This window comes from Danio aesculapii, chromosome 1 (assembly GCF_903798145.1).
Source record: "Danio aesculapii chromosome 1, fDanAes4.1, whole genome shotgun sequence".
Lineage (NCBI taxonomy): Eukaryota > Metazoa > Chordata > Actinopteri > Cypriniformes > Danionidae > Danio > Danio aesculapii.
The window spans coordinates 24,356,439-24,374,863 of NC_079435.1; the positions used below are offsets into that span (position 1 = coordinate 24,356,439).

At 33.0% G+C, this 18,425-nt stretch overlaps 1 protein-coding gene across 1 annotated transcript in view; it reads right to left on the reverse strand.

Annotated features, from left to right (window-relative positions):
- ednraa (endothelin receptor type Aa) overlaps positions 1-18,425 on the reverse strand; it is a 33,699-nt gene that overhangs the window by 2,678 nt on the left and 12,596 nt on the right. The window contains exons 4-7 of the mRNA XM_056457742.1: positions 11,383-11,581; positions 9,260-9,412; positions 5,913-6,046; positions 2,276-2,384 (exon numbers count right to left, since the gene is read on the reverse strand). Coding sequence (XP_056313717.1) covers positions 2,276-2,384; positions 5,913-6,046; positions 9,260-9,412; positions 11,383-11,581 — 595 coding nt within the window. The remainder of the gene's footprint in view (positions 1-2,275; positions 2,385-5,912; positions 6,047-9,259; positions 9,413-11,382; positions 11,582-18,425) is intronic.

An 18,425-nucleotide genomic window follows, 5' to 3' on the forward strand; every position in this document is an offset into this window, starting at 1 on the left:
TTCACCCAAAAAAGGAACATTTACTCAAAAATCATTTACTCTTTCACAAAAAAAATCATGATGTAGTTTATCTTTAACTGTTTGTAACCTTTTAATTTTATTTAGTTTGTCAGTTTTTTTCAAATGTATGTTGTCAGATTTCTTAGAATCAATCTAAATCTGTTCAATCGAATACTTTATTAATCGAATACTACATACATACATACATACATATATATATATATATATCTATATTATATATATATATATATATATATATATATATATATGTATGTGTATATATATGATATATAATATGTGTATATATATGTATATATATATGTGTTATATATGTATATATATATGTGTATATATATGTATATATATATGTGTGTATATATATGTATATATATATGTGTGTATATATATGTACTATATATGTGTATATATATGTATATATATATATGTATATATATATGTATATATATATAGTATAATATTATATATTGTAGTATTATATATATATATATATATATATATATATATATATATATATATCTATATATATATATATATATATCTATATATATATATATATATAATACATATATATATATATATCTATATATATATATATATATACATATATATATATATATATATATTATATATATACATACATATAGTTGAAGTCAGAATTAGTAGCCACCCTGAATTATTAGCCACCCTGTTTATTTTAGAGAAGATTTTTTTTCAACACATTATAGCTGAAATAAAACGAATCAGACATACTGTGAAAATTTCCTTGCTCTGTTAAACATTATTTAGGAAATATTCAAAAAAAGAAGAAAAATTAAAAAGGGGGGCTTATAAATCTGACTTCAACTGTGTAAATAAATATATATATATATATATAGCTGTAAAAAAAAGCCAGTTCCAATTAGTTTAAATCTGTGGGCAAAATTGATGCAGCTCCATACTTCACACAATAGATTAAATCGAATGTGTTTTAAATTAATAAAAAGAATTTAAAACACATTGGATTTACTGATATTATCACTTAAACCTTGTTCTCAATTGTTTTATTTATGTTTAGCTAAAAAATATGATTATTATATGATTATTATATAATATATTATGTCAAAAGTATGTATCTTTGTAAATACATAATTCTTATATGTTAGGCCTAAATATATATTTTTAAGCGACACAAAAGAGGTTTTTGAAGAATGTTAGAAACCGATAACCACTGAATTTCATAGCAGAAAAAAAATACTATAGAAGTCAACGGTTACCGGTTTCCAACATTGGAAATAACTTCTTTTGTGTTCAACAGAAGAAAGTAGCTCAAAAAATAGGTTTGTGACAAGTGAAGGGTTAGTAAATGTCAGAGATTTCAATATTGAGTGAACAATCTCATTTTAATACATTCAATCGTTTCATTTCCAAACTTCCACCATACACACGAAAATCAACATTTTAAAATGTTATCAGATTGATATTTATTTTAATATAGCACTCATTGTACATTTTGATTTTAAGAGTAAAAGATCTGTGCAATGGTAAAATGTCTTTGTCAGAAATGTTTCCAAAGGCACTTTCATAGGCTTCGGAGGATTTCCATAGGCTTCAGAGGATTATAAGTACATTAGTGCACTTAGGCATTGTTTTCGAGGGGAATGAGTTTAAATAAATCTGTATTTCTTATCTGCAGCACTAAGTTTGGCCTCAATAAATAACTTTCAATATTTCTCTTGGCCCGACACAATCTCTTGCACAAATCGCCAATATGCTTAAAACCCATGTACTTTGACTTGGTGTTGTTGTTTTGCTCAACTCACAAACACTTGAGCTGCATTGTATCTTTGGGATCGTCCTCATTACTCAAAAGAGGCCACTTTGGGACTGACATCACTTTCAGTAAACTAGCAAGACAACCAGAACCAGACATACCTTATCTCTCTCTCTCTCTCTCTCTCTCTCTCTCTCTCGCTCTGATTTGGTGTTGTCAAAGAGCTTTATGCTCAGTTATTGATGGGAATTTATTGTTTTCATGCTAATGCTTTTTAGTAGGTTAATGTCTGAATATTTGAAATTAATTGGCAATAAACAAAATGTAATCCGTCTCTCTCGTTCTCCATCTCCTTCTCTCTCTCTGTCAATGACTCACAGGAAAGTAAATCAAAAACAGTTTGTTGATAGACTCTTTGTTTTCAGCTTTTGCAAAGCTGCGGGGGAAAACATTTGGTAACAGTTTGTTGTGAGTCTGTTTTTTATGAAGGAATAAACAACTCACCTTGAAGCAATTCTTGAACTTCTTGCTGACAAAGTAGAGGATGATGGGGTTAATGCAGGAGTTCACAGTCGCCAAGTTGATACCAAAATAATCCATGATCAACAGGAAGCTGTGAATGGGTTTAGACACTCAATTACTTTGTTTTGTTTTGTTTTTTAAAAACAGTCATAAAAACTTAATCTTTAGGACCTCAGAGTCTTTACATAATTTTAAAGAATTGGTTCAATTCTTTTTTTTAATTAATTAAAATGTTTAAATGTTTATAGATTTGTATGTATTTTTGAGGTTGTGTAAATATGCAAAAACTTAAGTATCCCATATTTTCACATTAAGGTTTTGTTAATTTTGTCTACGTAAGAGTTTTGCAAAATAACCTATTCTAAAAAAAAACGAATATGGGCGATGCAGTGGTTCAATCCGCTGTGGCGCCCCTGATTAATAAAAGGACTGAGCCGAAAAGAATGAATGAATGAATGAAAAAACTAATACACAGATAAAACTGTGAGATATCTTCTATTGAGAGGTTATAATTTTTATCATCAGGAAAGATGTCTGTGGGTCAATTTTATGGGTCTACATGTTCAATCCCATCTCCTGATATACAGAGAATTAAAACCAAATGGGAGGAAGAGTTAGATACTGATATTGATGAGGAAGCATGATAATATTTAACCTAATGTTAAGAAATCATCTGTTTGTACTCGTTCAAGAGAAATACAATATAAAATAACATGGACTCCATATCTAACCACAGACATCTATTTAACCCTTTTAATTCGCCTATATGTTTAAAATGTAAAACTGATGTAGGTAGTTTAACGCATTGTTTGTGGTGATGTAACAGACTGCAAAGGTTTTGGTCTTTGGTGCTTGGGGAAATGGAAAAGATCTTTGACATGCAGATTTTGACCCAGTTTCATTGACTTTGTGTGTCCCTAATGGACGCCTTTTTCATCAGCTAATAAGAAATTGTATAATATATTAACCTTTGCTGCCAGAAAAAAAAAACATACTTAATTTTATTGGTGATAAATCTCCATCACTTAAAGGTTGACACAAGATAATTTTTGAGTTAATTCTCCTGGAACATCTTACCTATGTTTTACACAAAAAATGGAGTTAACTTGTTAACAAAGCTTCGGTGTCGGAACCACGCCTCACTCTGCTCCTTGACCAATCACCTACTTCCTAAAACATATTTAAAGCAGACCAGCCCTCTAGCACTGTTCTTCTCGTTCTTTCAAAACCACCGTCTCTCCCTCTCCTCACTTCCCATTCACAATCCTACAACCCTCTCTTCACTCCTAGGTTGAATCGGGGGTCCAATCACTCTGCAAAAATATATCACAGAGAATGTACCCCCATTCTAAGTCTCTGGGCATGTGTATGATAGGGTCCAAGGAAAATAACTGACAAATGGCTTGGGTGGATTTGGGAACAAGTCCATTATCATTGAAAATAATGTACTCCACAGTGCTAAGACCAGTAATATGTAATAGCAGTTTAGTGTACAATTTGGCATCAGCATCTTTGCTTAAGAAATGAGATCTCAGTCTTTAAGAACAGGATGTGGAGCCTTCAGCACATAATCAGTCTCAGTGCTGCAGGTGGAAATGCAGAGGAACTGTAGAAATATAAAACACCTAATCGTAGGATGCCCGATCAACCTACCTACCTGCCAGAGGCGCAAAAAGGGGGTATGCAGTATATGCGGCGCATAGGGGCGCCACACATGGGGGGGCGCCATTGTGTCAAAACTATTTTTGAAATTATCCTTACTAAAAGTTTCAAGTAATCAAAATAAATAAATATTTTTTATTTAAAATATTTATTTTGCGTTCGTTTTATACAAGTATATAATTGTATTTTATTAAATAAAGAAAATCATACTTCCCCTCCCCCTCTGTTGACCATTTGATTGATTCATTGCAGCTGGATAAAAAAATTGAAACTAATATTTGGGTTAAAAAATTACCCTATATAAATTATATATTATATTATATTCCCCTATATATTATAAAATCCATAATTTTACAGTTTATTTCCGGCAGCTGGGGTGCCAGAAAAAAAGTAAAATAATAGCCATTAAATTACAGAAATATACCATAAAATAACGAATATTAAATTACAGAAATTTGCTTAAGTAAACATTTTTGGTACATTTCTGTAATTTAATATCTGTTATTTTACGGTAGATTTCTGTAATTTAACGGCTATTATTTTACCCTTTTTCCGGCACCCCAGCTGCTGGAAATAAACCATAAAATTAAGGATTTTTTTTACAGTGTATGTATCATATAGATACATCGGCCCCTTTGGTAATGTTTTTTGCTCAAAACTATTTTAATTTTAATTACAAAAAAGTTTGGCGATAAAATAGAACATCTCAGGGCAGTTTGTCTTTGTTTATTTTTTACACTAAACATTTAACAGTCTTTTTTATTTAACTTTGTGAAAGGTGTAATAGCAGTTTCAGTCAATAATTCATGCAAAGACAAATCTTACACCTCTCACAGTAAGCATTTGAGAAGTGATTGCATGTTTAAGTTATGTTGCCCTTTAGGACTCCCAGATCTATAATTTTGTTTTGACAAATGTCATACAAAAGCAAGGCATGTCAAGGTGCTATACTCATTTAGTGAGGAAAATGAAATCATTTGGGGTGGGATGAGATGTAATTCTTTGACTCATCACATGCTTAGTGTAATTATACTTTTACTACTTCATATATTTTAAGTTGTGTTTAGAACTTCTAAATGTATTTGTTTAAAGCATGTTAATGAGAGGAGGGGGGGGGGGGCGCAAAACTTGAACCCGCATACCCCTCACTAAAATTGCAGTTGCGCCCCTGCTACCTGCTCACTGTTTATCTCACTGTCTTACTTCCCTTCCCCTTCATCCCACTGTTCTTTTACCATCCACTTCATCCCTACATTCCTACTATAAAGTCTAGCTCAAAGTGCGGCGTGGTTCATGCTGGTGAAAGTTTGGACTCCATGTTGGGATTATTTGGAACCTAGTTTTTGCCCTATCATACTAAAATGAATATTGTAACTGTATTATTATCGGAAAAATAAACAATGTTGTTAGCCCTTTACTGATTTAGTTGGGGTAGTCCTATTTTATATATAATTTTCTTTTCTTTTTCCTTTTGTTTCTCTCTATTGTTTTGTGTTGATATTTTTCTTTGGGTGTCTTTTTAGGATGTATTGTTATATGAAAATCCAATAAACGTAATTGAAAAAAACTAATACACACACAAGCACACAAAAAAGTATTAGTTTAGTATAAAAATCTAAACAATATTTTAAAATTATTATTATTATTTATATTTTACTTAATTTAAAATAATAAAAATCTCATCCTTAAGAGTTTATAATAATAATAATAATAATAATAATAATTATTATTATTATTATTATTATTATTATTATTATTATTATTATTATAACCCAATAAATCTTCAAGTTTATGCAAGGGGTATGTAAACTTATGAGAGCAACTGTATAAACACTTTAGAATACACAGTATAAATTTTATCTCAGGGCAAAAAAATAAATAAATAAATAAAGCGTGCTAAAACAGTGAAAGAATGTAGGGCATAGAATAAATCTGTCCAATACTAAGAGTCACTCACTTGAGCAGGTCACAACGTCTTTCATCGTTTGGAACGTAAACCATTTTCTTCAGCAGTCTGCTGAGATGCAGAGGGAACCAGCAGAGAGCAAAGATCAGCACCAAACAGAAGACGGCTTTAGCCACTTCACGCCGCTGCAGGACAGAAACAAGCCATTAGAACATGTAGTGCATTTAAAGGTCTCCTGAAATGTCTGTGCTGAAATGTGCAGCTTTTTACAATTTGTGATGTCAAACTAAAACATGAAGACAGAGCGTGGCATATCGAGAAGATCTGCTCCCCCTTTTTAACAATAGTAAATAGCATTTAGTTAGCATCTTAGCATCTTGGCTCCCATTCAATAGTGTCTGGATGCAGACTTGGATTTGCAAGCTGAGACCGCAGTATCTCAGACTTGCAATGTCAGACACATGCACCCAATGGGCTTAGTGACGTCACTGTGAGGGGTTGGGTCAGGGGTGGGGTTAGGTGTAGACATTAAAAAGCATCGCATGCAGCTCACCTTGCAACCGCACCAAGTCTGCATCCAGACTTCCCTCCTCGCATTCAGATTTGCTGAGCTAAATTAGAGCCTCATGTGCCATTTTGTGCATTTTCGTTTTAAAATAGACATTTTGTTAAGATTACATCTGGTGTTTACACTACTTCAGCACTTTCTACATCTGAAAATGAAGCATTTTATAAATGCGGAGGTTCTTTTCAGTAAAAGGTCTGAAACTAGGGCTGAACAATGTATCGTTTCAGCATCTATATCGTAATATGAATTTCTGCAATAGTTTAACCATAATAGAGTGAAGGATTTTTCTTGTTTGCATGCATTTTGAGGCCTGTGACTGATTTTAAAAGCATTCAGACATAATAAACTGTAACGTTTGTAACTTTAATAATGATTCATTAATATTATTGACGTTTATGCAATGACTACTGACTACTGTTAGACTCTGCCCCCCCCAACAAACATAAAACACTGTTTATCTTATAGATTGTTTATTATATTTTATGTAGATACATTTTTCCTATTCACCTTATTCTTTGCGTACGAACATTTGAATAAGCAGCCATTTGAATAATTTTGGCTCGAGACTTCCAGTCTCATTCACTTCCATTGATTTTTAGATGTTAAAAACAGCTCGTTCTGCTGCTTGATGTTGCAAACTAATATTTTCTTATTATATTATTCTGCTTTGTCTGTATAATCATGCAAACATTTGTTTGTAGAGCAAGTAGTTTGGCTGTTTTCTGCGGTTTAATATTCCTAGTCATTTTTCGCACAGGCAGCTGAATCTGAAGTTTTAAAACAATCGCAAAAACGAGCGCACTTCCACATTGAAGAAAAAGGTCAGTACCAAATCGTCCTAATCAATTATCAATTATTTTATCAGCCATTTTTAGATTAGATTAGGCAAGGAAGGCTTATTTCTAAAGCACATTTCATACACAGTGGCAATTCAAAGTGCTTTACTAGTGCAACTGTATAAACACTTTAGAATACACAGTATAAATTTTATGTCACTAGCGCATTCTTACACAGTGGCAATTCAAAGTGCTTTACAAGAGACGAGTATAAGAAAATAAAAACAAATAATAAAAGTGATTAAAAACAAAATAAAATGTGTTAAAACAGGTTTTAAAGGAATAAAAAGAAAAGAAGGACATGATGGTGCGATCTGTGGGACATAGAACAGTGCTCATTTAGTAAAGGCACAGCTAAACGGACGGGTTTTAAGTCTTGATTTGCCTAATCAAGTGCCTAATGTTAGATTAGATTAGATTCAACTTTGTTGTCATTACATATGTACAGTTACAAGTTCAATTCATCTGTACAAGTACAAGTCATCTGGTGAAATTGTATTCAAATGGCAATATATAGCACAGAAAACTACAAATTAGAATGTTAGATTTGTCGGATATCATGCAGCTGTAACTGAAATGCAGAATTTGTAAAACAAAAGTGTTTTTAAAACCACAATCACTCCCAGCTCCTCTGGACTATTGTGTATCAGTCCCTGATTTGTACACCCATAAGACCATTACACAACCAGTTGACAGCAAGCATGTATCCCAGCAAAATATGCGCATGGAATATCTGCATGAATGGTCACAAATAATGCATTTTATATTAAATACTATAGATGGAGACCTTATTTCTTAAATCCAGTAAAACACCAGTACAGTAGAGGAGTGTTTTCATTCTGAAACACCTTTTAAAAAGAAAATGTACTACTGTAGAGCAGCTCAGTCTATCTATAATGGCAATGCGGAGTCGGTCTAACGATCTCTCTGCTTTTACGTTATTCATTGTCATCTAAATGAGTCCAATACATGTTGTGCTTCAAGCTGACTTGTTATACAACTACAGGAATTCAGATCAGCACAGTGTCAGCATTACCGTTTACTGCTTCACTATTGAGAAGCTTAACTATTATGAACTATTATGCAAAACTATTATGACAGTCACCAAAATGGCACACTTTGGATCAAAGCCTAAAAGCAATACACACATAGACACACTCTAGGGACACCTGAGGCTCATTTTACTATATAAAATAAGGGGGCATAATTGTTCCCCACTGTAAAAAATAAATCTGTAAAATTTATGGTAAAAAAACGCAGCTGTGGTTGCCAGTATTTTACATTTAAAAATATGGTACAAACCGTAAAAGTAATTTTTCGTTTTTACAGTAAACTACCGTATTTCATTAATTTATAGATGTAATATGCTTGCATTTTGAATTACCATCTACACACCTTTTGTTACACAGATAGACATGTTAACACAGCCATATGCAGGTGGGGATGAGCTAGTTAAATAATGAACCAATGCTCATTACAAACTATTTTCCCACAAGCAGAAACGTGTTTCAGTGTATAGAAGGTGCTCAGTGTCATTCACACAGCTACTAAACACCAGTATGGTAACACGCATAACATTAAAGTCATGAAATAAACATTGTTTATCAACATTAGATGCAACATATATCTCTTATATACATAACTGATGGGGAAACAACTAAAAATATCCATAGTAATGTCAACAAAAAGCATAAAAAGTGATGTGCCATGCAGGGAATTCTGGGAAAGTCAATTTACAGTTATTCGCTGTATATATCAAGGAAACATACTGTTAACTAGATTACAGATTTTTACTGTAGCAATTTTACTGTTTTTTACTGTTGAAATGAAGGCCATTTTTTTACAGTGCCCTTTAGGTGCAAAGTGATGTCATAAAAATGTTGATTCTTATTGGTGGAAGTGAGAAACTGAGATAATTGTTAATATACAGAACACAGACATTTGCTGTTCTGTAATTAACACCTTGCTTTTTATGACAATCAGAGTTTCCTTACCTGTTTAAGGTGTTCACTGAGGGCGATCCGAAGGCTTCCGTTTCTGTGGTGCAGCATTTCACAGGTCATGAGCGTGTAGAAAACAGCCGTGCAGGCCAGAGGCACACAGAAGTAGAAGCCAAATAACCACCAGTCTTTCCAATACACATAGAACTGAGAGCAGAAAAGAATCAAATAGGAAACATTATGCAGTATATTTATGGTGAACAACAAAAAAATATCATGCAGTGTTTATTGACACTGAAAAATCATGTAAAAGTGAGTTATACCAATAATTAGTTAGTAAATTTGAATATGACAGGTAGCTAGCTGTCAATAAAAATAGCAAAAATTGAGCTCAGAAAAAGTCTGTATTATTTGGTTGTATTTGAGCTTAACCATTTTGGATGGATAACATATTAATAGATGCATGTACACTATATGACAAAAGTCTTCTAGTTGATCATTTGGTATCAGAAGTGGCTTATACGAAAGGCAAATGCCTCTTGATTATGCTTATTTTTAACAAAATAAAAGTCTTGATTTTTAACTTTTTAATTAGGGCAGTAAGGTCTGACTTTACTTAGACAAAAGTCTTGTCACTCAACAAAAATATTGTACAGAATAGAATATAAAGTCATGGTTCAGTGAAAAAAGAATTAATATTGTGCATGACTCCCATGAGCTTTGAGGACTGCATCCATACATCTCTGCAATGACTCAAATAACTTAATAACAAAGTCATCTGGAATGGCAAAGAAAGCGTTCTTGCAGGACTCCCAGCGTTTATCAAGATTCTTTGGATTCATATTCAATGCCTCCGCCTTCATCTTAACCCAGACATGCTCAATAATGTTTATATCTGGTGTTTGGGCTGGCCAATCCTGGAGCACTCTGACCTTCTTTGCTTTCAGGAACTTTGATGTGGAGGCTGAAGTATGAGTCGAAGCGCTATCCTGCTGAAGAATTTGCCCTCTCCTGTAATTTGTAATGTAATGGGCAGCACAAATTTCTTGATAGCTCAGGCTGTTTGTGTTACCTTTCACTCTGCAGATCTCTCGCATGCCCCATACTGAATGTAACCATGATTTTTCCTTCACCAAACTTGACTGATTTTTGTGAGAATCTTGGGTCCATGCGGGTTCCAATAGGTCTTCTTCAGTGTATGTGATGATTGGGATGCAGTTCAACAGATGATTCTTCTACCTTCTGCCACTTTCCAAATGATCAACTAGAAGTTATTATTTGTTGCTCTTACAACTGGGATCGATGACAAGACATTTGTCTGGTAGTGTATGTATGTATTTATTTATGTATTCACTCATTTAAAGTGTTGTCTATTAATTCTAATATTGATTGAATTATTTATTGATTAATAACCAGCTTTGACATCATATAAATAAATCACATTTTGTACATGAAAATAGAAAACATTCATTGATTAATTTGACTGTTTTTCAGTAGTTTTGATCAGGTAAATGAAAACTTGCCTATAATAAGATCAAACATAACATTTAAAAACAACCAAAAGATACCAAAACTGTGAACCGTGGAGCTTGTTAGCTAACATATCCATATAGGGAACTTTACATATTAAAATTTAATTAAAATTTTCTCCATTCAAGCTAACGTTTTAATGAAGAGTTCAGTTATTTAATCGTTTTAGCTATTAGATTTTAAAAAAATATCTTGATCACTGGGGGTTATAAGTTGATAATGATCAGCTGACCTTATGTTATTGCTAGGTTACAAATTCGAAAGAACACACTGTTAATTTAATCCTTATAATTTCATTTACACTATATTGAATTGTCTGGCCTGTTGTTTTTGTGATTAATGGCAGGGTTCATATGAGTGAATGTTTCTAATCTGCACATATGGCTCTGCTTGAAGAAGATCCATCAGCTTGTAATTGCATTCAAGGTCTGCTATCAATTTACTTCTTTGGACCCAAACAAAAGCAAAAGAAATCTCCAGATATCGCCCACATAATGCATCTGAAGAAAACTCAAAGGTTTTACTTTATCCCCCGATAGTTTTCAGGATCAAAGTTTGCAGAAGATGACAGAAAAGGTGCATAAATGCTCTGTTTATCGGAAAGTATTTGAGTGTTTTATGGGAAAGAAAGTCCAGTTGAAACCTACCGTCATGAAGTCAGTTTCAGGCTTGAGCATGCAGGTGTGGATGGTTTGGTTTTTGTAGGTGAAGGTGATCATGTTGAAGACCATAGCCTCAGGTACTGCCAAAAAAATGGACAGCACCCAGATTGAGAAGATCTCGATGGCAGTTAAAAGAGGAATGCCGACACCCTGCACTCTGCTCCAGGAGGCTACAGCCCTGTACCTGATTGAGACATGCAAAACATACAACCATGACCAAACATTGTTCATCTACTTTATCAGTTCAGACCAGAGACATGATGTTTACAGGGCGTTTCTAACTTTTCTTTAGTGCTGGAGGCAGGTAACCAGTGATGAGAATACAAGGGCTAAAAATAAACAGCGTTATTAACGGCGATACTTTTTTCAGTAACAAGTAATCAAATTAAATACTGTTTCCCCGTCACAATGCCGTTCTGTTACTGACAATAAAATGCGCGTTACTATAATTGAGAACACTGAAGGGGTTTTCATGTGAGCAGCGTCTCTCTCAGCCATAGGACCTCTCTTTCTCTGAGGTGTGTGTGTTTGTGTGTTTTCGGGGCTGGGGTAGGACACATAACCAACCAACCAACCAGTGATGATGATTGGTGTGTCTGTGAACGTGGTGTAACTGAGAACGTGTGGATTGGCTTAGATAGAGTACATTTCTATTGTTTGTCAATCAGAAGCAGAGCAGTGCAGGCATTTACACACAAGCACACACACAATCAGTCGCACACACCAACGACCTAGAGTCAGAACGATGGCAAATCCAACAAGTTGAAAGGTAGCTTTTGCAAGCTGAATATATACCTTCGTTGAGGTGAAAGGCAAGAATGTTTATGTTTCGTGCAACTTATGCCCAGGAAAAAAAAGAGTCTCTTTACGTTGGTGACTAATAATTCTAATCTAATGAAGCACTTCAAGTGTTGTGAGCTATGATCAGTGCAACAAATACTTAACGTTCTAAACCATCTATTGTGTTTTATTGTGCAACTATAGCAGGGGTGGCCAAACTTTTTCTTATGAAGGGCCAAAAACCAAACTTTATTAAGGCTAGTGGGCCGAAGGTAAATATAGTTGCCATGGGTAATTTCCTAATTTATTTAAAAATAACCAGAAAACATTGCTTTATATTAACTAATACAGTATAATTTTTTATATTTTATAATGAACTTATTACAGTAAAAACAACAAAGAAACTCATTTATAACAGAACAGAGTTACATTCGTTTTTGCCCTGATTTGTTCGCCAATGTCTTCTGCATTATCCTCTATTTGTCGAGTGACAGTATATATGTTTTAAAAACTCTAACTTTAATTTCAGTTTAGCTTTTTTGTATCTCAGAAATAAAACAAACAAATAAACAAACAAAAATGTTACGTCAAATTATAAATGACGATCTCTGTTAAAGACATTGTCCCAACCGTCTCTATCAATCTCAGATGGGATGGAGGGCCTAATAAAAGGTTACAATAGGCCAACTTTGGCCCACAGACCCTACTTTGGGCATCTCTGAACTAAAGTAATGATAATATTTATAATGGTATGTTAAATTTGATGGTTGTTTCTCACATTGTGCCACAACAACATTAAAATTGTGTAGATTAGTGTACAATGTATTATACTTATTTTATAGGCATTTGGCATATTAGATATTTTTTTAAGGAACGCAATAGTTACTTTCAATGGTAATTAATACTTTTATAATTATGTAACTCAGTTACTATTTGTGAGAAGTAACTATAATTAATTACTCTTTAAAGGTGCCCTGTACTGCATTGATTTAATAATTTTAATTGTTCTCTGATTTCTACATATGTTTATGGCTTCGGTAAGTTCCAAAAATCTCCAGAAATGGTTTAATAAGCTCATTTATTGCTCCATAAAACCCCATAGAGTCTGAAGGTCTATAATTGACCATACTGTATATGGTTTGTGTCGTAAATATTAATGAGCTCAACTGTGATGTACAGACATACACACAGACAGCATAATGTACACTGAACATGGACAAATATAAACCCAATCAGAGTAACGTTAACCTATTTTGCTCACCAGATCTGTTGTGGATTAAGGCTAAGCTATAATTAAACTTGATGACAGAGAGTGATAGAGATGTATCACGTTGTATTTTGAAGCTATAATGTCAAAGAAAACACGGCCAAAAACTTGGGGCTCGCGTTTTCAAAATAAAAGTCTCACATACATAGTAAGTGAAATATTCAAGTGAAATAAAGCTTACAAATATCTAAAATTAGCTGCATATGAGTTGGTGTGCTCTTGATGATGTGGCTGCTTGTCAAGTTTGGATAAATGACCTAAAGTAGGCATACATGCAAATGAGGAGGGTCTCGTCACAGTATTCTGATTGACCCATTGTCCGGCTGGAATTTACATGAGAACAAGGAAACTGTGGTGTCTGACGCTCACAGTATGCCCATTTCCATATACTGATCTTTTATTATTCTACTATGCCTTTATATACCCAGATTTTTATTATAGGACACCTATAAAGGAACGTGCCCAACACTACAAGCAGCATATTTATTTGCAAAATGTATTTATTTGCATGTATATATATATATATATATATATATATATATATATATATATATATATATATATATATATATATATATATATATATATATATATATTCAAAACTGCATATTTTATTTATTTTTTGTCCAATCCTGAAGATTTTATTTTCTCTCTAATAAAATACCATGTACAGTTGCGTTGTAATGCCATTGCATATGATTCATTACAATTTAATCCAACTGAGGTATATTGCAAATCTGTTTGACTGATTGAATAAATTTTTTTTTGCAAATCTGCATCAGTTAAATTCATTGAGGTTTTTTTCTTTTTTTAAATTTAGTTTTTTTTTCCATAAATATTTGTTTCAGTATAATATAAAGAAAACATCCAAAATCAATTTCAAGCATTTCTTTTATTGCTAATTATTGAATACAATTACAATATATATATTTTGAAGGCTGTTTTCTTCAAAAAAGTTTATTTCTCCTACATTTCAGTAGCACTTATGACAGCCTTCACAGTTTTGCATGTATCTATATTGTTATAGACTTTACTGAGAAATATGTAGATTATACATCATTTTAATTATAAATATAATATATACTCATTCTGTATATATTTCAATAACATGATATTCTACTTTATTTGACAATTACTCTTATATGTCCAAAAAAACAAAACAAATAAACAGTGCAACTAATGCAGTATGTTAAAATGTGCACGGATGTAGACATAGGTATTTACATAAGTATAAGTAATATTATTTATCCCTAAACTTTTCAGAGGACATGGCAGCAATATGAGCCCCTGCTCTTTGACTTGTTTTCCCTGAAAAGTCTTTCTTTTGTTCTTGTTAATATTTGTAATTTATTATTAGTAGTAGTATTAGTAGTAGCAGTATTTTTTGTTTTCCCACAGGTTCATTAATCGGTAGTTGTTCATTATTATATCGCTTTTTATGTTGGTCCTTAATCATTTTTATGTTGGTCCATATTTGTATGTATATTATATGACTTTTTACTGTGTGTTGGTCCTTAAACTGACTTGTAACCCAAGCCGGGGGCTGCTACTCCTGGTCATTTAAACTCCACTTCATGTGCACTAAACATCTCTGACCTCCGAGAAGAATGTTTAAACTTCAACAACACTGTTTACATCAACACCTGCAAGGCTTGACTCATCAGACTTCTACTTTGTGGGAAAGATTGTATCAAAAATATTCCTGTGCAGCTGTGGCAACACTCCGCTATTGGTTTAGAGCTACGATAATCCTACAATAGCTGTGAAAAGTTTATCTAAGATTAATGAAAAGACTGCTATGCAGTTTTATTATTCATATTACTAAAATGCTCACAGATATACTTCGGCTGTTTGTTTGGATAAAGTCACTGGTTTGCCTGGCTGCTTGTTTTCCTTTGCTCATAGTCATGTTTGCTTGTTTGTTTCATTAATATCTTTCCTCTCGTGGCTGTTTCGGTAAAATGGTGCATCAAGATTTTATACGTAACTATATATATTTTTTATGACCTCTTTGAATATTCCTGTTTAACAACAATGGGGCATTTATATTTCACTAAGTGAAGATGTATCCACTTTGCCGGATGAGAAAGACATGATATGTAAGCTCACGCAACATTGGGGAACACGAATCGGACGAGATGTGCTGCACATTTCCTCAGCATGAATCAGAAACTAATTGAAAGCGGCTGTGTGCTTGTGAAATTAAGGCCAGACGCTCGATTCAAGTGATTCATTCTTTCAAAATTGTGGCAGGCTGCTAGACATTTGTGGTTTAGATTCACTCTTTTAGGATGTCAACGAAACATTCTATACTATACTATACTATACTATACTATACTATACTATACTATACTATACTATACTATACTATAAAAGTTTATAAATATTAAGTATATATAAGGTATATAATATATAAAGTATAAATATAAAGTATATAAAGAGCGAAAAAACATATCCATAAATTAACAGTTTTCTTTATTTTGTGATTCATCTGTTTTTTGGTTATTTATTTATGCCTTTGAATTGCAGTACGGGATGCTGACAAAAAAAAGTGAAAAAAGTAGCTTTTGTTGACATTGATTTATTATCTGTACTGGTGTTGTAAATTACTGTACAAAAGCTTGGTACTGAACTTCCAGTACAATATATACAGTGTATACAATACAATGTATTGCTTTAAACTACTAAAATATTAATAAAAGTCACTTTGTTAAACTGCAAAGTTGAATTTTCAGCATCAAAAGGTGACAGAGCACAGATACAGGTTCCATAATGCATAACTGTAAATAATTTAAAAACGTAAATGATCTGTAAATGAATATGCATCTGAAATTGAATATAATATAAAAAAAATTAAGCAATAAAACCCATATTATTGTAGTAACCTGACTTTTCTTAGTTGTACAATAATTTTTTTTTTGGCGTAAAAATTACAAAACAAGAGTTTTGAGTATTTCTGCCACAAATGTAACAATCAAATTTGACATATTATGCAATAAAGATCCTTTTGTATTTCATACATGTCTATAAAGGTTTTTACAGTGACTTGAAATGGATAATAGGGATGTTTTATCAGTTGCTATATTATTAGATTTATTTTTATTTTAACAAGAAGTTAACAGAATATGAATCTGCTTTGAATTTGCATATCTGTAATTAGCTACTCTTAAAATTTCTGGGGTTTTGTAACTCAGAGTTGGGTGAAATATGTACAAACCCAAGAGTTGGGTTAAAAAGTTTCCTCCGGGTGGTTTTAGTCCAAAGACATGCACTATAGGTGACTTGAATAAGTTAAATTGACCGTAGTATGTGTGCGAATGAGTGTGTATGGATGTTTCCCAGTACTGGGTTGCAGCTGGAAGGGCATCAGTTGTGCAAAACATATGCTGGATAAGTTGGTGGTTCCTTCTGCTGTGTCAGCCAAGCAGCAACCTCCCGCTATTCCTCGTGAAGCTAATATGGACGTAACTGAAACTGCAATTCATCAAAATTCCGCTAGTCCTGGCTCCATAATAGAGCAAACTTCTATTGATCCCACTGTTAAAATGCTCAACTTTACAGCACAAAAAAAGTTTTACAAGCTGGTACAAAAACGATTTTGGTGTATATAGCTAATATTACACTTCATGACAACTGTGAGGGGTGAATTTTTAAACTCATCCGTTTCCTTTATATTAAGTTATATTAAGTCTGCACACTTAAGTGATAGCTAGGTCTCGCTAGTCGCAGTCACTTCACCTCAGCTGAATTGAACACCTCACCTTAAGCTGTACTTAATTGTGCTCTCAAACCATTTACGTGAACAATTTCCCAGTTGATGGAAATTATATACTTATACCATCTCTTTAAATGAATTTGTTTTATTTAAGATCATTTATCATTTATATTTTTCTTCAGACCTGTAATGCACTCCAGAATCTGACAGATTGATTAGCTGTAGGCTATAGAACGGTCATCTGAAACGTTGTCATACAGTTTTATGCCTGGATTTCATAGCCTTCATTTACTAACACAGACTATATTTGAAGTATTTAGAAGTAATTCACGTTTTCCTCCTGTAGAAAACGTCATAAGAACAATGTTCAGTGGCTCAATGTATTTCAACAGTGTTTTTAAAAGACTAAACACTTTACTGATATAGTACACAACCAAGCACATGTGGTCAGAACACAAACGAGTCGCAGCTAATAAAGTATTAAGCATTTCTCCCAAAGAAAAGCCCATCTAAGCAAAATGCTAGCAGGCGTTAGTAGCTCCACACAAGCTCCGCCTCTTTGCCCTTATTTATTGACCCCCAGTTAGAGCGATAACTCGCAAACAAAATGGCGATGGTTGGCCACACCCACTTGTAGCTTCATTTGCCATCTTCAGAAACCTATGGGTGACGTCACGGATACTACGTCAATATCTTTTACAGTCTATGGTGGCAACCCTTAATGAATAAAGAGACTAAGTCGAAGAACAATGAATGAATGCTGGGATTGTTCCAACATTGGTTTATGACAACAGTAGTTAGTACAATAGCAGATTCTGTGGTTTTAAACTATGTGTCCATTTTCATTAGAAATACATTTTTGTGTCCTGATGGTATTCATAACATATTCTAACACAAAATCTTTGTTCATTTATAAGTTCATATGTATTTTGTATGTACTATGTCTATTTATATGTACTGATTCCAGTGGTGCCTGCATAGACTTTTTTTTTGGATAACTCCAATGCATTGCAAGGTCAATATACTGTATTTTGACAAAAGATAATTTTCTAAACTCACAGACTCGTAAAATACAATGACAGATATTCAAAACTGTGTTCTAAAACCTCAAAATAATGACCTGATAAATAGTGATTATCTTTAAAAAAGGGATTTAACACAGTGCTTTTAAAGTGATTAGTTAATTTTATTTTAAAAAGTAAGTACACACTGCTTTAAGATTATGACGTAAACAAACTATGTGCATAATTATATAAATAAAGTTAA